Source organism: Mus musculus, chromosome 3 (assembly GCF_000001635.26).
Source record: "Mus musculus strain C57BL/6J chromosome 3, GRCm38.p6 C57BL/6J".
NCBI classification, from domain to species: domain Eukaryota; kingdom Metazoa; phylum Chordata; class Mammalia; order Rodentia; family Muridae; genus Mus; species Mus musculus.
In genome coordinates, this window is record NC_000069.6 from 95,022,264 (window position 1) to 95,042,723 (window position 20,460).

Consider the following 20,460-nt stretch of genomic DNA (forward strand, 5'->3'; position numbering starts at 1 on the left):
TTTATGAGTAAGCAACATTGGATACCTTTTTTTGTTTGGTTTGGTTTGGTTTTTGGTTTTTTGAGACAGGGTTTCTCTGTGTAGCCCTGACTGTCCTGGAACTCACTTTGTAGACCAGGTTGGCCTCGAACTCAGAAATCTGCCTGCCTCTGCCTCCCGAGTGCTGGGATTAAAGGCAGGCACCACCACCACTGCCAGGTGATAGAAACACATTGGTTTTCTCTGGGTAGAGAACTAAGTCATAGCAGGTAAACACTTCAGCCTCAGCACACCATACACTCCCTCCGCTGTTGTCCTCCATGCCTTCCAGGATCCACCCAACGCTGGGTGTCTTCACCCAGGCTCTGAGCTTTAGATCTTGGAGATCTCATTGTGATTCCAGTTACATTTTCTTGATTAAAAACTTATGTTAATGGCCAGAAAGATGGCTCAGCAGTAAAGAGGCTTGCTGCCAAGCCTAAGAGCCTCAGTTTGATCCATGGAACTTACTAGGGAGAGAACTGCCCCCCCCCCAGGTTATCTTCTGACCTCACATGTGTCACTAAAACACCCACACAAATCAATAAATGTACATTTTTAAGGTTTTGTGAATCATCTTTTCATTGTTCTTTTTCCTTTATTTTAATTAATTAATTAATTAGAGGCCCTGAACTCAGAGATCCTGCCTGCCTCTGCCTCCTGAGTGCTGGATTAAAGGCGTGCACCACTATGCCTGGATTTTTATGTAGGCCGTTTAAATTTCTTTTCCAAAGTGTTTTTCAAGTCATTTCCCCCATTATTTTATTGTTGTTTTCTTACTAGTTATGGGTGGTTTGGTTTGGGTTTCGTTTTCAGACAGGTTCCCATATATAGAAAAGATTAGCCTTGAATACCTCACGTTTTTGCCTCACCAGATGTGCTTCCACACCAGCAGTTTTAAACAATGTATTCTGAATAAAAGTCCTTTGTAAAGTGTAGTAGTTAAAGATGCCTTCTTTCAACCTGTGTGCATTGCCTTCCAACTATTTTAGGGGAATTTTTTGGTCATTATGTGTGTGTGTGTTATGTGCAGCGTAAGTGATCGTGGATGTGCAAGTGTATGCAGCTGTGTGCACATCAGAAGAGGGTGTCGAATGCCCTACTCTGTCACTCTGTGCCTTACTGTAAGAGCCAGGTGCTGTGGCACATGCCTGCAATTCCAGCCTTGAGGAAGTGGAGGCAGCATGATCTACATAGCAAATCTGAGGCCACCCTGGTCTATCTGAGATCCTAAATAAATAAATAAATGAATAAATAGACCATGCTGGTAATTCCAGCACTTGGGAAGAGAGGCAGGAGGAGCAGGAATTCAAGTTGACCCTAAACTATGTAGTAAGTTCGAGGCCATCCTAGGCTACATATAAGTCAGACTCAAACAATAAACACCTTACTTTAAATAAGTAAATAATAAAGCAAATGATTGGGTGATGTTCAGTATATTCACACTGTATGTAAACACTACATCCTACCAGTTCTAAAATATTTTTTTAAGATTTATTTATTATTATAAGTACACTGTAGCTGTTTTCAGATGCACCAGAAGAGGGTGTCAGGTCTCATGGTTGTGAGCCACCATGTGGTTGCTGGAATTTGAACTCAGGACCTCTGGAAGAGCAGTCAGTGCTCTTAACCGCTGAGCCATCTCTCCAGCTCCCTAAAACATTTTCATCACCCCTAAAGGAAATCATATCAAAGGCAGCTGGCAATCAGTTGTTTTTCATCTGAGAGTTGCCTGTTACATTTTTTTGGAGTCATACATTATGTGGTCTCCTGTGCCTGACCTTTGTAACTTTAATTTTTTCAAACCCTGTTTTTTGTTTTTTTTTTTTTCAAGACAGGGTTTCTCTTTATAGCTCTGGCTGTCCTGGAGCTCACTTTGTAGACCAGGCTGGCCTCAAACTCAGAACTCAGAAATCCGCCTGCCTCTGCCTCCTGAGTGCTGGGATTAAAGGCATGCGCCACCATGTCAAACCCTGTTTTTAATGATGGTTCCTAAATGCTTTAACCTCTCTTGTAACCCACCACCCACCAGAGGTAATGGAAAAGAAATGATACAGGAGCGGGGAAGGGGGCGCGGGCCTGTCTATAAAGGCTCTTTGCAACAACTCCTGTCTGTGTTGTCTGGAAATCAGCAGTTGAGTTCACAGGTCAGCAGGCAGTGGCAGCTCAATCCATTCGCAAACACCTCACAGATACACCAGCAGTCCAGTTCAGTCCAGTCAGGATAGCAACAGCAGTGACACGACCTAGCAGAGACAGCCAGGCTTCAGCCTTGCCATGAGTTAGCAGGAGAGACCAGGAGGAACACCAGGAGAGGCTGTGCCTCTCTCACGGAAGTGAAGATCAAGACAAAAGTGTTGCACAGCTAGCTGTACCAACAAGCCAAGCTGTCACTTGTCTCCTTCACCCCATGGAGTCCTATTTATACCCTCCAAACATCCCGTTTCCTCCACGTGCCTTGCCTCTGGATGGCTCTTGTCTCAGCACGTGCATCCAATCAGCTTGAGTCCTTGGAAACGACAAGAAGCTCGGCACACCACCAGAAGTTTCTTGGTGTGTTTCTCTGCCGGACCGTGGGTGGGTGGGAAAGAGGAGGGAGGGAGAGAGCCTGAGTCCTGCCAGAGTTCCAGTGCTCTGAGCCGGCAGACACGGGAGGACTGCTGGACGCTTTCCACGCAGTCCCAGGTAGGTATCTGGCTGTGTGAAGCCACTGACCCCACACAGCAGGTGGTGGACAAGGGGCAGGCCCCGGTACCAGGTTCTCAGTCTCCAGCATCCCAGGCTGGATACGGAGGAGCTGAGAACAGAATAGGGCCCCTGGTGTGGCATGGGAGATATGGGAAGAGAGGGCACTGGGAAAGAGGGGCGCTGGGTGGTTCCCACGCAGGTGAGAGTCCTTAGTCCGGGCCTTTATGATCAGAGACAGTCTGTGGTTTTAGAGCTTTGTTGTAGAAAGACGGGGAAAGAGAGAAGGTAAAAGAGGGAGAGAGAGACTGGCCATGGCCATGTGGAGAGAGGGGGTAAGGGAAGAGAGAAAAAGAACTAGAGGGTAAGAAAGGTGAAAGCTTAAGAGATCAGGAGGGGCCAAACAGCCCCTCTTATAGTGGGCTGTGTTATCTTGCTGTTGCTAGGTAACTGTGGGGAGGAGTCTTGCCAGAAGGCCAGAAGCTTGGGACATTGTCTACATGACTGATAGTCACACGCCTCTCCTATGGGGGCTGTGGGAGCAGTAACTTCGACAGAAGCCAGGGGTCCAGGAGACATGAGGGAACGCCTTCCATCCCATGTAGGTGGAAATTACCACCCATCCAGTCCCACCGGGGTTCAAGACCTCAGCTCAACTGGAGACCAGGCTGTCTGTGCATAGCCCATTGCCCTACATTTCTCTCTATGGCTTCCTGGCAAATACAGCTCAACTATGCAATGTAAGGTGGACCAATACATGCATGTCATTAGCAAAGAATCCTTCATCATGTGTTTGTTCACGTGCCTGCTTTAGCAGAACATCCTCTCTCCTGCTTCAGCGAACCGTTCCTTCACCAATCTGCCTTAGCCTTTCACCTGTGTCTGCTTTGATGAAATGTTCCCTCATGTGCTTGCCCCAGCAAAAACACCATCCAACCGACTTTCCAAAGAGCCCTTAAGTTTCCACTTCAGACCTTTGTTTCTTTTGTTCTCTCGTTTATTACATCCCAATTGCAATTTCCCCCCTTTCCTCCCCTCTCACCCAGATCTCTGCTTCCCCTTAAAAAAGAGCAGGCCTTCCTGGGATATCCACTGAATATGGCCTAACAAGATACAATAAGACTAGGCACAAATCTTCATGAAACCTGCATGTGACAACTCAGTAGGAGGCAAAGGATTCCAGGAGCAGGCAAAAGAGTCCGAGTCATGCCCACTCCCAGTACATCATGTCAGAAGGTACATGCAGGGGACCTAGCTCAGATCTCGTGTATGTTTTGGTTTCTTTTTTTTTTTTTAATACATACATATGATGCTCTATTTGCATGTAAGTCTGCATGACAGATAAGGGCATCAGATCCCATTATAGGTGTTTGTGAGCCACCATGTGGTTGGTGGGATTTGAACTCAGGAACTCTGGAAGAACAGCCAGTGCTCTTAAACACTGAGCCATCTCTCCACTCTCCAGCCTTTGTCTGACTTCTTTAGTGTACATACAAATAAAATGTTTTCAAGGTTTATCCAAGAAGCTCAAAGGTTTGGATTTATTTATTTATTTTGCGACAGAGTCTCACTATGTATGTTGACCAGGCTGGCCTCAAACTTACAGAAACCTGCCTGCTTCTGCCTCCCACTTGGAGGCACCACCACACCTGGCCAATACAAAGATGCTATGTTATTTTGTTATTATTGTTTTAGTTTTCAAGACAGGATCTCACTATGTATCTTAGAACTCAAGACACTGGGTGCTGGGATCACAGACTGGCACTGTGTCCCATGTAAAGTTAGAAAGTTTTTTTTTCCTCTAGGCCTTGGTTATCTTCTCATGTTTATGTTTATGAGCTATTATGGATTAATGTTCATATACCATATGAGCTTAGAGACCAAAGTGCATTTCCACCATTTGTTGAATGGCTACAGAGTTGTCCCCTGGTAGCCTCCGGTCTCCAACTCACTTCGAGAACAACCTTCTCCTATTCAGAGCATCCTTTCCTACTGCAGATCCAATAACTTTGTAAGCACATGGTCAAGCTTACTCCCTCTCCCCCACCCCTTTCTTTTCTTTTTGAAACAGGGTCTGTGTAGACCAGACTATCCTCAGACTAATTGAAATCCACCTGCCACTGCCTCCTGTGTGCTGAGATTAAAGGCAAGCCCCAGGGCACCTGGCCTATTAGCTCTAAATTTGATGAAATTCTTCTCCCTAAAATGCATGAATGCTGACTAGTAAGTTATCTAGGCATTTACAGCGTATCATCTGGACCCTGATACTATGTGTGGCATCTATTTCTGTCCAGAGCTTAAACATGGTGTACTAGGAGCCTCCCTGCTATAAAGCAGGTGAGACGACGCTAACAAAAAACCACCAGACCCCCCGGGATTTATTGTCGATGGTTGCCATGTAATGGGAAAGTGAGCCACCAAAAGGCTGCAGATGGCTCAGCTGATTAGAGCACTTGATGTTCTTGCAGGTCTCTCTACCCACACAGGTGCCAGAATTAAAGGCATGTGCTCTGGCTAGGGGGCCTCCTTTTAAGGGCTTTGGGAGTGGCATTTTATTGGAGTTCCAGTTGGGAGCTGCACTTCTGTGCATCTCTGGCTCCACCCCTGCATTCATTGCAGCAGTGTGGCAGTGTTCACTTTGGTTGGTTGGTTGTTTCTTGTTTTTTTTTCAGGACAGGGTATCTCTGTGAAGTCCTGGCTATTCTGGAACTCGCTCTGTAGACCAGGCTGGCCACAAACTCAGAGATTCAACCATTTCTGCCTCCAAGTTCTGGAATTAAAGTTGTGTACCACTATTCCCCCCAAAGTGTTTCCTCACTCAGTCCTAAAGTCCCTCCCACCATCCTATTGGTGGGTAGCAGCTGACACAGAACATGTGCATGGCACAGCTGTTGCTGACACCCATGTGCCTGCACAGCCATCTGGCCAGTCCTCGTTTCCTGCTGTCTTGTATCAGTAAGCTTCCCTTCACCCTCTTGGCTGTTGCCGTCTCACTCTCACAGACTCTTCCTGTCAGCTGATCTTTCACTTTTGCGTTCACCTCACACCCCAATCGATCACTGCACCCCTTCTTCAAGCCCCCCGGGATCACTATGTTTTTGTACACACAATATTATCCATTTCTTCTTCCCAATTAAGCTCCATCTTACTCATGCCTTTTCTCCCTTTTTTCCGTGTATAAGTTGTGCCTCAGTGAATCTCATCAGGGTTGCTTACAGGAACATTTGAGTACAGTACAAAGTTATTTCTAGGAACACAGCACCTTACCAGTGATTACTAAAGAAAATGTCTTCCTGATCCCAGCTAACAGAATCCATACTATAGATGGTCAACAACGAGTAGGGCTTTGTAAGTTCCTTGCCCTGACTTTATGAAATTTTTGGACCATGCTCATTACCCTGACCTGATGTCTCTGTGAGTTCAAGGCCAGGCTAGTCTATAGAGTGAGTTACCAGATAGCCAAGACCACACACAGTGAAACCCTGTCTCAAAAAACAAAACATATATACACACACACACACACACACACAAACACAATATATAAATATAAAATGTATCCTGTATTACTGTGTTTCCAATTATAATCATTTCCTTATTCTACACTGAGTTTGTTCTCTCAGGCTGAGGTTATGTCTCTCTCATAGCTCCTAGGTACATAAAAAGGTTACTTTTGGGATTTCAAGAGTCAGATGATTCATACACTTGGAAGGTTAAAAGAGTTCAAGGCCAGCCGGATCCACAGAGACCCAATCTCAAACAAACAATCCAGCTATAAAGTGACTAAACTCAGGTAAGAATTAATCTTTGCAGGGCAGAGTGTTGAAATGACTCAGCTGATAAAGGCACCTGCCAACAAGTACAACATCCTGTGTTCCTTTCCTGGGACCCACAAGGTAGGAGGAAACCAACACTCACAAATCACTACTGAGCTCCACCCACATTTGCACCACTGCCATACACACATGCATGCATGCACACACGAACGAACACACACACACACACACACACACATACACACAAACACAAAGATGATTCCAAAAGTTGCACTGAACTTGACACTGGTTTTATAGCTTAATCTGTGTTTTCTTAGAGGTCCTCTCTTAATAAGCATTTCCTATTATGTGGAAAGAAAAATCATTAATCCAGCACTTGTTAGAGGCACGGGCAATATTCCTTTAAGCTGGAGGCCAGCCTGTTCTGCACAAATGTGAGACGGCAAGGGTTCTGAAGGAAACCCATCTGGAAATGGACCAAGCACGGCTGGAGACACAGCCCAGCACGAGATGCTCTAGCAGGAGTCAGGTTGTTGAAGTGCTTGTCACATAACCATGAGGACCTGAGTTTGACCCTAACATCCATGTAATAGCAAGATAGGACATCACGCCTAGGTCCAGATCCCATGAGATACACTCATCTCAAAAGATAAGGGGAGAAGGGGAGCTGGAGAGATGGCTCAGCGTTTAAGAGCACTGACTGCTCTTCCTGAGGTCCTGAGTTCAAATCCCAACAACCACATGGTGGCTCACAACCATCTGTAATGAGATCTGGCGCCCTCTTCTGGAGTGTCTGAAGACAGCTACAGTGTACTTACATATAATAAATAAATAAATCTTAAAAAAAAAAAAAAGATAAGGGGAGAAGGGATTGAGGAAGGGCCCACCCTTGCCATCATATAAGCATATGTGGGCTGTGAATGTGAACATGCACACAAACATACAGAGCAATCAAACAATTCTAACATGGAATTTCAATAGTCTAATACCTAGTATAATAGTAGGTACTATTTAAGACATGAATGAGAAAACTGGTTCAAAACAAGGGGGCTGGTAAGAGGTAGAAGACAGCAACAGTGTTTCAGAACACTTAGCTGCTTTTGCAGAGAACCTGGGTTTGGCTCCCAGTATTGCTAGGCCCACATGTAATGCCAGTTCTAGGGAATGTGCTGTCTTCTCTGGCTTCCCAAGGCATCAGGCAAGCAAATGGTGCACACTTACATGCAGGTCAAACATATACATACCTCTTGGAAAAGAAAAAACAACAACAACAACAAAAAAAAACAACAAAAAACAACCAACCTTTGGGCTGCAGAAAGGGCTAAGTGGTTAAGAGCACTGACTGTTTTTATAGAGAACCTGGGTTCAGTCCCCAGAACCCACGTGGTACCCCACAACCATCTCAGTCTCAGGGAATCTGGTGCCCTCTTCTGGCTTCCACACGCATCAGACACACAAATGTCAGACATGAAGCAAAGCACCCACTGCCATAAAAACAAACTATTAAGTAAATAAAAGGCTCGGCAAGATGACTCAGTGGGCAAAAGAACTTAATGCTGTGACAACCCTAAATTCAATCCCTAAAACTCACAAGGTAGGAAGAGGGAACATAGTCTCATAAGTTCTCCTACCATTTAAGTTTGTGTTGCTGTATAGACACAGACACACCACCCAAGCCAGGCTGTCGTTTTTCTGAATTGAGAAAGGCACACATAAAGTCAGGCAGAGTGGCCCACGCCTTTTAATCCCAGCACTTGAGAGGCAGAGGCAAGCAGATCTCTGAATTTGAGTCCAGCTGGTCCACATAGTGAGTTCCTGAGTTACATAGCAAGACAATGGGGGGAGGGAGGCTGCAGTGATGGCTCAGCCATTAAAGGACAGGCTCACAAAGAAAAATAGAAGAGAAAGCACACACAAATACTGACGCCGGGGACCCAGCTTATAGTCCTAGTTCTTGGGAGGCTATTGCAGGACTGCCATGAGTTTTACACATAGCTCAGCTTGGACTAGACTGCAAGCACCTGAAGAAAAGCCAGAGAGAGAAGTAAAAACTAACTCGCCCGGTGCACAAGGTGCTGGAGAACTCCGGCTCCTCCCGAAGCAGCGTCATGTGCTTGTTTTGTTGTATTTGGGGCAAATACAGGTTCCATGCTGCCTGTCAGGCACTAGTCATACTTTCATGAGACAAAGGAAACCATATGTGGCAGCAATGCAGTCCCAGCGCTGGGGCGGCTGAGGCAGGGGACTCATCACTAGTGTGAGACCAACCTGGGGTATACAGACCACGTCTCAAAAATTCAAGAGAAAGTAGTGTGCAATCTGCATTCTATTCCATAACTCACCTTTTCTGTCTTCATAGGAAACTAGGTCTATATAATCATGTCCTTGGTGTCCTGGGCCACTCTAAACACCAGCCTAAGAGCTGCCCAGGTCTTAAATGTGTCTCCATCTGCCTGCACACACCCATTTCTTCCTTACTTTTTCAGAGAACTTGTGTCCCTCAGGAACCTACTTTGAGGTCACCAGAGTCTCTATTTTTCGCCTGTCCTGTAGTAACTGGTTCACAGTTCACTTTTACTTGATATTCTATTTATGACTGGGGTGGGGGACACATGTGCACCATGGCATTTAAAGTGGAGACCAGAGGACAAGTCTGGCATCTCCTCCTTACAGCTTTGTGTGGACTCTGGGAATCAAATTCTTATCACTACACACTGGAAAGACAGCTCAGCTGGCTGTTCTTCCAGAGGATCTAGGTTTGAGTCTCAGCACGCACATGGCCGCTCACAACTGTCTGCAACTCCAGTTCTGGGGATCCAGTGCCTTCTTCTGGCCTCCGTGGATGCCAGGCACACATAAAACACAGACATACATGCAGACCTATATAAAAAACTTTTAATTTTTTTTTAAATGTCCAAGACAGGGTTTCTCTGTATAACCCTGGCTGTACTGAACTTGCTCTGTAGACCAAGCTTGCCTTGACCCAGACAGAGACCCACCTGCCTCTACCTCCCAAGTGCTGGGATTAAAGGAGTGTACCACCATAAAAATTTCTAAAATATTCTTAGGATTTTTCATGATAAGTGCCTTTTTCCACTGAGCCATCTTGCCAGATCCCTCATAATTCTCTTTTGAGCCAGCATGGTGGTTCATACTCCCAGCAATACAGAGGCAGAGGCTAATGGGTCTCTGTAAGTTTGAGGTCAATTTAGTATACATAATAATTATAGATCAGTCTAGGCTACATAGTGAGACCCTGTCTCAAAAATACATACATACATACATACACACATACATACATACATACACACCCACACATACGTACATACATATTCTTTGAATCAGACATGGGCTGTTCTTGTCCCTAGACCATGACCCTGGTGCTGTCCTCGATTCATCTCAGTGGCCTTAGGATTTAAGAGTGGGTCCTCGGGCTGGTGAGATGGCTCAGTGGGTAAGAGCACCCGACTGCTCTTCCGAAGGTCCGAAGTTCAAATCCCAGCAACCACATGGTGGCTTACAACCAATGAGATCTGACTCCCTCTTCTGGAGTATCTGAGGATAGCTACAGTGTACATTACATGTAATAAATAAATAAATCTTTAAAAAAAAAAAAAAAAAAAAAGAGTGGGTCCTCAGCAAAGCTTCTCTCCTCTCTCTCTCTTTTTTTTTTCCGAGACAGGGTTTCTCTGTATAGCCCTGGCTGTCCTGGAACTCACTCTGTAGACCAGGCTGGCCTCAAACTCAGAAATCCGCGAGCCTCTGCCTCCCAAGTGCTGGGATTAAAGGCGTGCGCCACCACTGCCCGGTGTAAAGATTCTCTTAATGAAAAAGAAAAAGCCCAAGGGACTGTCAAAGATGGAGATGACAGGCAGCAGCCATCTGCAGAGCAGAAGGTAAGGACATTCCTTCAGGCCCACTCCTCCACTGTGTGCAAAGCTATCACTATTTGAAGCAAAAGGGGAAAACTTGCCAAGCTTTATTCCATCATAAAGGCAGCAGAGCACATCTAAGCCTCTATCCAACCCCGTCTTTACAGTCCCCGGGCAGACACAGCTACCCCTCCCTCCGGTCTCACTTCTTCTCTTCCTCTTTCTTGTCATTCTTGCCATCCTTGGTGGCCTGGGAGGCCAGAGCCCCCATGACACTTCGAATGGCTGCATTGTTGGGATCCACACCTGGAAGGTTCTCTAGGACGCTCTGAAGGAACTCCGGGTCCTGCATGACGTCATAGTCATCCTCCTCCTGAAAAAAGGCACACGGAGCAGCGGAGTGCGGTGACAGGGGGCAACAACATGTTGTAAGGGACAGCAACATGTTGCTGCCCACTCCTGTGTGCAGCTAAGGGAATGAGAGGGGCAAGCCAACAAGACCCATGATGTCCATGAATGGTGTGCATTCCCCAAAGCACAGAAGCCGGAGACCTCTGCTAACGGAGCTCAGAGAGGAAACCAGATGCCACCACAGCAGCTTTCTTGGGGGGGGGGGGGAACCAGCACTCCTTTCCCCCAGGCCCTCTTGGGAGGAGCCCCACAGAACTGTTAGGGATGGAGATGACAGGCCACTCCCACTAGAAAATTCCAGGACAACGGAAATAAAAACACCTAAGTGTTTCCTTCTGTTGCTCCAAGACCTTTCTTATGAAATGCCAGAGAGGAAAGGCCCTGGTCCCAAAAGGATAAAGATCTGAATGCAGGGGATGTCAGACTTGGCTGGGTCAGAGCCTCACTGCTGGCCCTCACCTTGACTGGATCAGATGTGTCCATGGCTGAGCTGGCATCCATGTCAGCCGATTCTTGGCTAAACTCTGAGGAAAGGAGAGCAGCAGCCCGCTCAGTGCTAGCTCCTCACCCCAGACTCTGTCCAGGCCCTGCCACCCAAGCCATGGCCCACCTGTTCCCTGCAGGGACATCTGCATGGCGTAGGCGATCTGCTCTTCCTCAGTCATGCTGCTTAGGTCTGGAAGCCCAGGACGGCCAAACTCCTGCTGGTTGATGGTCATCTTCAGTAGGGCGTCATCCGAGTCTGGGCAAGGACAGAAGGCCAGGGTAGACCTAGTAGATATTCCACAGGGCTGGCCACACTGCTCCCCAAGCCCAGCCCAGCCCTGCCCTCCCCACTGCATCGTGAAATGGCTAGCACCCTCAGGCCCAGGAGTTCAGAATCCACCTCTTTCACCTTCAGTCCCAGGTGTAGCAATTCCAGCCTCAGCTGCAGAGGCCGCAGCGGCCCGCCGTGCCTCTTCCTCCTGCCGCTGCCGCTGCTCTTCCATAGAGACTCGAAGGGCCTGGTAAAGAGCAAGACAAGGGGGCTGGAGAGATGGCTCAGCGGTTAAGAGCGCCAGCTGCTCTTCTGAAGGTCCTGAGTTCAAATCCCAGCAACCACATGGTAGCTCAAAACCATCTGTAATGAGATCTGATGCCCTCTTCTGGGGTGTCTGAAGAGAGCTACAGCATACTTACATATAATGAATATATAATGAATAAATACATCTTTAAAAAAAAAAAAAGAGAGAGCAAGACAAGATCAACTCCTGGAGACCACCACAGTCGATGCTGTGGTATCCTACACAGGATGACACCTCCTCTGGCTTGCCGCATGGGAAAGAAGCTGTAACACTGACAAGCCCTAGTAGAAAATGGAAGAAGCAAGGCAGAGTCTGTGTTTAATTGGGAAAAATGAAGACACTAGAGTCTTGCATTGGTGCCCTTCAAGGAAGTGAAAAGGGTCTTAGAGAACGGTGGTACGGAAGTGTTCAGGACTGTCTCGTCCCATCAGCTGGGGATCTGTACAGAGAACAGAACCCCAGGGTCAACATTTGCTTACCAGGGCCAATTCAGGATCAGCACTGGGATCTACTCCAAACTCAAAGTCACTGGCACCAAGACCCAGCATGGCACCGCCTTCACCAGCCAGAATAGGAGAACTGATGAGAGCATCAGCCAAGCTAGGTCCAGGAGGCACTGTCACTAGATGGGACCCAGTTCCATCCTTGCCATTCAGTGTGTTCACAAAGGCTGTCAGCTTCTCTGTGTTCACCTCCTGTAGAGCAGAGAGCACAAGACAGACACCTCCTTCACTTACTGCTTCTCAGTCTACGGCTGCAGCCATCTCCAGAGTCCCCGAGGGAGCTCAACTCTATGAAAGGATGGCCGTGTTCATAACGTGGGATCGGATCCTATGCTCTGCAACCCTGACTTACCTCTTCCCCAAAATTAATGATGTCAACATTCACTTTTTCTTTCTTAAGGCGTTTAGCTAGTTTCACCAGCTATGAAGAAAGGGAGAAAAATCAAGAAATTGATTCTCTGTAGTGAGGACTGAATTTGCCTCACAGACGCATACAGAAATTCAGCATCCTACCAAAGGTCTGGCCCCAACACTGACATCACACATCCACCTTTCCCCAGATGACATGCCTAACACCTCTGCCCAGTTCTAAGTACTGCAAGCCACTTCCAAATGGAGGCCTGCCTGGCAGGCTGTCTGTGGACTCACATCCTTCTCGTTGTCCTCCACAGGGCTACCGACAAAGGCGATGATGCGCATCTTGTGATTCTTGCCCTGCCGGTGCTTCAGAGCCAACTTGGAAGGGAAAAGAAGTTCCCGTGAATCCCAGCAGCACATGTCCCTGAGTCAGTCTGCATTTCCTGCTCCTTACAGTACCTATGAACCTCAAGTCTACCATAATGCTCACTCGGTACATGCCTCCTCTTTCTGTTGTGCCTCAAGTGGACCAGAGTGTAAGACCAAGTCTCATCCTGCCCCATCCTTTCTATACTGAGTAAGCACCCTCTAGATCAGTGGCTCCCACCTTGGAGGGGTTGGATGACCGTTTCACAGGGTAGCATATTAGAAATTAACCTTATCATTCATAACAATAGGCAAAATCGTAGTTATGAGTAGCACCAAAACAATTTTACGGCTGGGGTCATCACAGCACGAGGAACTGTATTGAAGGCTGAGAAGCACTGGTCCAGGTCCTCTCGTCTTGCTCTATTCAGCACTAGATCACAGCTCTGGACAGAAAGGATCACAGACCCTCATAGCAGGGAGCCAACAGGACTCACGTGGGCCACGCGGATGCCAGTGCAGAAGGTGATCTTGCCTTTGGGTTGGACAGTGTGGAGCTTGGAGAGGATACGGCCAGTGTCCGGGGTGAGTGTGGTCAGCACCTCACAGTCACTAAATGTGAGCAAAGAATTTTAGTGAGTTCAGACCACACAAGTGCCTCCTAACCATGCCCATTCATCTTCTCCTTTCTTTTTTCCCTCAGAGACAGGGTTTCTCTGTGTAGCCCTGGCTGTCCTGAAATTCACTATGTAGACCAGGCTGGCCTCAAACTCAGAAATCCAATTGTCTCTGCCTCCCGAGTGCTGAGACTAAAGGTGTGTGCCATCTTTTGTTTAGAGACCTTAAAAGCAACTTTTATCTTTTTTTCTGAAGACATGGTTCAGTGGTTAAGAGCACTCACCCAGCACTCACAATCAGCTCTAACTCCAGTCCCAGGGGATGTGAACCCCTTTTCTGACCTTTGTGGGCATTATGCATGACCATGGTGCATAAACATAATACATGTAGGCAAAACATTTATATACATAAAATACAAAGTAAGTCTTAAAAAACAAGGCAAAAAAAAAGGTACATATCAAGTTTGAAGTTAGCCAGGACTACATGAAAACCCGGTGTGGAAAACAAGTCAAAATCAAGACACCCTCCCCCAGCGCAGCAAGCTGTCCTACTCCTGAAGGAGGTGGAACACAGGACTGGATGAGCATAGCCTGTGCTATCAACCAAAGGGCAGTCACCTGCAACCCAACATGGGAGCACCACCCACCTTCACAGCCCCACTGTGTCCCACGTACTTGGCCAGTGTGATCAGGCCCACGTTATTCTCAGGGTTGCTTCGGGTCTTTGAGTGACATACAATGTTGACGGCATCCTGCTGGGCCTGCAGCCGGGTGGGAAGGAAGTCTCCGTTCCGCATGTACTCACTGTTGTCCACACTGTCAGATAAGGAGAAAAGGACACTGGAGGATGCCCTGAAACATCCTCTATAATGGAGGACCCCTTCTACACCTCCTGCCAGACACACGTGGTACAGCGGTGGCTCTCAGGCTTCTTGGAACACAGTGGTGGCACATGCCTTTAATCCCAGCACTTGGGAGGCAGAGACAGATGGATTTCTGAGTTCCAAGGCCAGCCTGGTCTACAGAATGAATTCCAGGACAGCCAGGGCTAAACAGAGAAACTGTCTCGAAAAAAAAAAAAAAAAAACCAAAAAACAAAACAAAAAAAGATTTATTTTATATATGTGAGTACACTATTGCTCTCTTCAGACACACCAGAAGAGGGCATCAGATCCCATTACAGATGGTTGTGAGCGAACCATGTGGTTGCTGGGAATTGAACTCAGAACCTCTGAAAAAGCAGTCAGTGTTCCTAACTGCTGAGCCATCTCTCCAGCCAGGAATTCTTTCCATCTTAAACAGGTGAGGTAGCATACAGCTGTAATACTGGAACTCCGTGTATATAGCTAGGAGGATCTGGAATTCATGGACAGCCTCAAATACATTGTAAGTTTGAGGCCAGCCTGGGCTATGTGAGACCCTATCTCAAAGAAAACAACAACAACAACAAAACCAACCCCAACCAAACTCTACATAATATGAAACATAAACTCCAGCTTCTCGGTTTCCCACCTTTTTTGGTCACACAACCTACCATCTACCATTGAGCCACATTCCTGGTTCAAGACCAACTCTTGGTGACCCATGAGGTCTAGGAGAGTTCTTGCAGCCAGTGGCACTACTTGTGCTAAGGAAAGAGAGCAGTGCCCAGAACAAGATACTTTATTCTACTCCAAAGAAAATCTAGCTCAGAGGTAACTTCTTTCCACCTTATAAAGTTTTATCTAGTAATAAATAGAATCAAAAAATGGTAAGGAAGGGTAATGTACTCAAAAAGCAGAAACAGGATTATCAGGAGTGGGGTGTCAATCAGAGGTCCAAGCTCAGGTTCTCATTCTGCACCTACTTTTTTTTTTTTTTCCGAGACAGGGTTTTTCTCTGTGTAGCCCTGGCTGTCCTGGAACTCACTCTGTAGACCAGGTTGGCCTCAAACTCACGAGATCCGCCTGCCTCTGCCTCCTGAGTCTGCACCTACTTTTAAATCTATCCATTTGTGTGTATGGCTGTTCTGTCTGCTTGTATGTATGGTGCCATGTGCTCACCTACTGCCTATGGAAGGCAGAAGCCGGTGTTGGATTCGCTGGGACTGAAGTTACAGACAATTTGAAACAACTCGTAGATGCTGGGAATTAGAGCCGTGCCCTCTGTAAGAGCAGCCATTGAACATCACTTTCCAGCCCCTGGTTAATTTTTTAATTCTAAGAAAATTGCATGTTTCTCTAAGGTCACTTTTTTATTCTATTACACTTGGGAACTCAGAACAAATATGGGCACATGCTGCTGCCACTTGCATATAGAAGTCAGAGGACAGCTTTTGGGAACTGGGTCTCTCCTCCCAGGGTTCCAGAAACTGAACAGGTCATCAGACTTACAAGGCAAGCACTTTTAGCAGCTGAGCTATCTTGCCAAATTCTGTGTAGTTTTTCTTGTATTCTCTACACGGAGTTGCTTTGAGAATTACATGCATATAAAGCACTGAGCATAGTACCTAATACTTAGCAAAGGTGAACACAGATTACATGTATGATATCCTGGATTTGATCATACAACAAAACAGGAAGCATTCCAGGAGAGTAGTTTAGTGGTGACCCAAACACACATCTGTAAACAAACTATGTGAAGATGCAGCTGATCCACTGGCCATGTCTCTAAGCTCCGCTTTCCTGAAACAGATCCAACTTCTCTTCCAGGAGAGGTGTGGCAGCCTCTCAAACTTCAAATAAAGCTGCGGGTCCATATATAAAACCAGAGGCTTCAAGCACAGTTTGGATGGAACAGCTACTAAGTGCAAGGACTGTACACAAGGACAACGAATAAATAAAGATGGGGAAAGCAGTCAGAATAGGAAAGGTGAAGGGGGTGGGGGGTAGGAGGGAAAGGGAACTGACAATGAGCACTGAGGCTGTGTTGCCCTCGCCATCATTGGGAAGGAGAGTGGTTACTGGTAGAAAAACCACAGGTGCATGTGTTCCTTAAAAAGCCACATTGTCAATGTTAATCCTCCTATTCCAGAGGCAGGAGGATTACAGGAAATTCCTGGCAGGGCTACATAGCAAGATCCTGTTTCAAACAAAACACCACACTGGCCAGCTTTCCCTGTTTCCAGCTTGGTATGAATGGGGTAATGTTACCTGCATTTCTTAGAACTGCTTTCCCTCAGCACCATGGGATTCGCTCTTTCATTCCCCAAATCATAAACTTTTGAGCTTAAGGTATTACCCAAGCTTTCCATGACATCATAATTTTAACACTGAATACTGCTGGGATGAAGTCCTGTGCTGGGGTGCTTCTAGCATGAACAAGGCCCTGCGCTTGATCCTCAATATTGCAAAATCAATTAATCCATCAACACAGGACAGGCAACAGAGCATACCTGTGGCTCAGCTACTTGGGAAGTCAAAAGAGGATTTCTTGAATCCAGAATCTGGGGGCAACAAACTGAGATCCTGTCACTCTGTCCCCTCCCAACCTCTCCCTCAAACTCAGTCTCCCTTAGAAACAGCTTTCTAAGCCGGGTGTGGTGGTGCACGCCTTTAATCCCAGCACTTGGGAGGCAGAGGCAGGAGAAACCCTGTCGAAAGAAAGAAAGAAAGAAAGAAAGAAAGAAAGAAAGAAAGAAAGAAAGAAAGACCAAAAAACCAAAAAAGAAAAGAGACTGCTTTCTGTAACTGAAGACGACACTGAGCTGATCTTCCTGAGTGGACCTCTTCAGTGCTGTGATTACAGGTGTGGACCAGCACATCAGACGCTAGCTAACATCTCTTTATAACAATCAATACAACGGAGTTCGAGTTCTAGAACTCCCTACCTACTGGCCAAATGTAATGCCATGCATTAAAAACTAACAAGAGAATCTGGCTCAGCAGATTAAAGCTAAAGTCAAAACACTTGCATTTTAGAATAGACCCCTACAGAAAACTCTGTTGCCTGGAAATCCAAGACACCTCATAGAAAACAAGAGGGTCTCATTCTGTGGCAATTACACTGACGGCTAAGGTCTCAGGTTCTATTCTTTCCTTTTATGTATAAATCTAATTTTTTTGTTTTTTGCTTTTTTGTTGTTGTTGTTTTTGGTTTTTTCGAGGCAGGGTTTCTCTGTATAGCCCTGGCTGTCCTGGAACTCACTCTGTAGACCAGGCTGGCCTCAACTCAGAAATCCACCTGCCTCTGCCTCCCGAGTGCTGGGATTAAAGGTGTGTGCCACCATGCCTGGCTTTTTTTTGTTTTTTGTTTTTTTTAAACAGGACCTCAATATGCATTCCAAGTTGGCCTTGAACTCATGATCCTTCTGTCTCAACCATCCAGTGTTCTCAACAGGTGTGTACCACATCTGGCCAGATCAATATTCTTAAATCAGTGTCAGTCTGTACAAAGGTCTGACTCCATCACCCTCAGAATCTTCTCACTGGGGTATAGAACAGAGTTCAAGCTCTTCAGTCATTTCTTTCTACAGTGACTCCTCCCACCTTACAACAATCTATGTTAAGGTTCACTCTGGTCTATTTCCCAAACACGGGACTCTTACTTCAGCAACTTTGTAATGACCTCTCCTCAACATGTCTTTTTACAGCTCTTAAATTCTGAGGATTCCCCAAACACCATGCCGCTACAGAGCTCTATACTTTACAGAGCACCATCACATATGGCTTACCTGCTTGTACTATGAGACACAGAGAAGTTACTACAATTCTCCAACAATATGCAAAATGTAAGTGAGAGCCAGGGAACTGTTTGGATTCTAAATCCATCTTCTATTTTAACATACTCTATCCCAGAAGTGAAAGCAAACTTAGAAAACAAAAATAGGGCTGGTGAGATGGCTCAGTGGGTAAGAGCACCCGACTGCTCTTCCGAAGGTCCAGAGTTCAAATCCCAGCAACCACATGGTGGCTCACAACCATCCGTAACAAGATCTGACTCCCTCTTCTGGTGTGTCTGAAGACAGCTACAGTGTATTTACATATAATAAATAAATAAATCTAAAAAAAAAAAAAAAAATTAAAAAAAAAAAAAACAAAAATATAGGACTTAAAAGTTAAATTTTAATTTCAGATGAATAATGAGTAACTTTCGAGATTTATATTTATTGTTTTTAGGTGTGTGTGCGGGCACCTACAGAGATCAAAGGCACTGATCTTCTGGTCCTGTCAAGAAGGCAGCAGCGAGGGGCGTGGTGGCGCACACCTTTAATCCCAGCGCTCGGGAGGCAGAGGCAGGCGGATTTCTGAGTTCGAGGCCAGCCTGGTCTACAAAGTGAGCTCCAGGACAGCCAGGGCTACACAGAGAAACCCTGTCTCGAAAAACCAAAAAAAAAAAAAAAAAAAAAGAAGGCAGCAGCAAACAACATGGGTGCTTGGAACCAAACTCTGTGCTCTTACCCACCCAACCATCTCACCACCCTCAACAAGTAACTATTTTGTTGTTGTTTTTGTTTTATTTTACCACCTTTTGAGACAGGGCTTCTCTGCATGTCCTAGAACTTGCTCTATAGACCAGGCTGGCCTCAACCCCTAAGAGATCCACCTGCCTCTGCTGCCCAAGTGCTGGGATTAAAGGTGTGTGCCACTACTGCCCGGCCCCAACAAGTAACTTGTAAGAGCAATATTTGGGTTGGACTTAAAATTCCCTTTCATACTAAAAAATCACTCATGATTTGCTTGAAATTCAAATTTAACTGGGCATTCTGGTAGTCTTATTTTGAGACAGAACCTTGCTAGGTAGTCCTGATCATGAAAACTCCCTGTCTCATCCTCCAAGTGCAGGAAACCAAGCTTAAGCCATCCTGCATTTAGGTGGCAGTGCTAGCCAATCTCCAAATGAAAACATGGGCCTAGTGACTCAAGTTTTTAATCCTACATACTCATTCCAAGTTCAAGGCCAACCTGTGCATCTTCTCAAATAGCGACTTCAAAGCCAGTCTGAGCTACAGTGTCAAAGCTCCATCTAAAACAATAATGATGACAAATAATAAATGCAATCCAGGTGTGTGATGAGGCTCATTGGTAGAGCACGTTCCCAGCGTTCACAATGCTCTGGATTCAATTCCCAGAAAACACAAAACAAAGTCCTCTTGTAGCCCTGAAAAAAAATATGTTCTCAGCTTTCTATTTATTTTCTTGTCCTCAGTTTCTAATCTAACTCTTAATAGGTACTCATCCCAAGTATAAACCTGATAAAACCTAGTTCATCCTGCTTATCACGGCCTCTTAATTTGCTGTGTGACTACAGCGGATCCCCTAAAGTCCTTCCGACTCATTATGAGACAAGGACTATTTTCCAAGAATGCGGTTGTGAGGTTTACATGCGATAAAGTACAGAGAAAAGAAAAACTTGGAGGCGAGTGGAGGGGGCAGTTGGCCTCTGCTTTATGGGAGACCTGAAATTCAGGGAAGGGAACAGGAGTTCCCGGGCCTGCGTTCCTGGGCCGGGATGACTCAGGGAGTCGTCTGCCAGAGTCCCGCGGGCCCCGAAGCCACATCTCGCCCGGCGACCCAGTCCCCAGCCCAGGCCCTCGGGTTTCGGCGCCACGCGCACCAACAACCCAGACGCGCCCCCCAGCCACGTCCGAAGCTCCTCACCAAACCATAGTGCTCTCCAACACCATCTTGCCTCCTTCCCTCTGCGGACCGGCTCCGGGACTGACAAACAACAGCACCTCCGATTGGCCTGGTGCTCATCACCAATCAAAGAACTCAGTCTTCATGCTGCCCCGCCTCCGCGCCCCGCGGTGTGTTCTGGGACTTGTAGGCGCCACAGAAATGGAAAGGTTGGTTATCCAATAGAGTTGGCTACCT

General features: G+C 46.4%; 1 protein-coding gene across 4 annotated transcripts; it reads right to left on the minus strand.

Annotated features, from left to right (window-relative positions):
* Positions 1-10,424: 10,424 nt before the first annotated feature.
* On the minus strand, positions 10,425-20,351 carry Psmd4 (proteasome (prosome, macropain) 26S subunit, non-ATPase, 4). 4 transcript variants are annotated; one of them, XM_030252465.1, is made up of 10 exons: positions 20,245-20,301; positions 14,314-14,482; positions 13,547-13,661; positions 12,975-13,061; positions 12,679-12,747; positions 12,303-12,518; positions 11,655-11,763; positions 11,370-11,501; positions 11,219-11,283; positions 10,425-10,721 (listed from the first exon to the last, which is right to left on the minus strand). In XM_030252465.1, exons 4-10 carry the CDS (start codon positions 13,023-13,025, stop codon positions 10,551-10,553), a joined length of 813 nt encoding a protein of 270 aa, XP_030108325.1. In that variant the 5' UTR covers positions 13,026-13,061; positions 13,547-13,661; positions 14,314-14,482; positions 20,245-20,301; the 3' UTR covers positions 10,425-10,550. The 4 variants fall into 4 exon arrangements, with proteins under 4 accessions (XP_030108325.1, XP_006501200.1, NP_032977.1 ...); XM_006501137.3 differs by having other exon boundaries at positions 11,646-11,763; NM_008951.2 differs by having other exon boundaries at positions 10,428-10,721; positions 14,342-14,482; positions 20,245-20,351.
* Between the last annotated feature and the right edge of the window lie 109 nt (positions 20,352-20,460).

Excerpts from the sequence above, each read along its gene's own strand:
- Psmd4 (NM_001282017.1), bottom strand. The coding sequence starts at position 20,270 with ATGGTGTTGGAGAGCACTATGGTTTG. Across the intron at positions 12,748-12,974 it reads TGGAGGACAACGAGAAGGAT|CTGGTGAAACTAGCTAAACG; the intron begins GTGAGTCCACAG and ends CTTTCTTCATAG. Across the intron at positions 11,764-12,302 it reads CTGATCCTGAATTGGCCCTG|GCCCTTCGAGTCTCTATGGA; the intron begins GTAAGCAAATGT and ends GCTCTTTACCAG.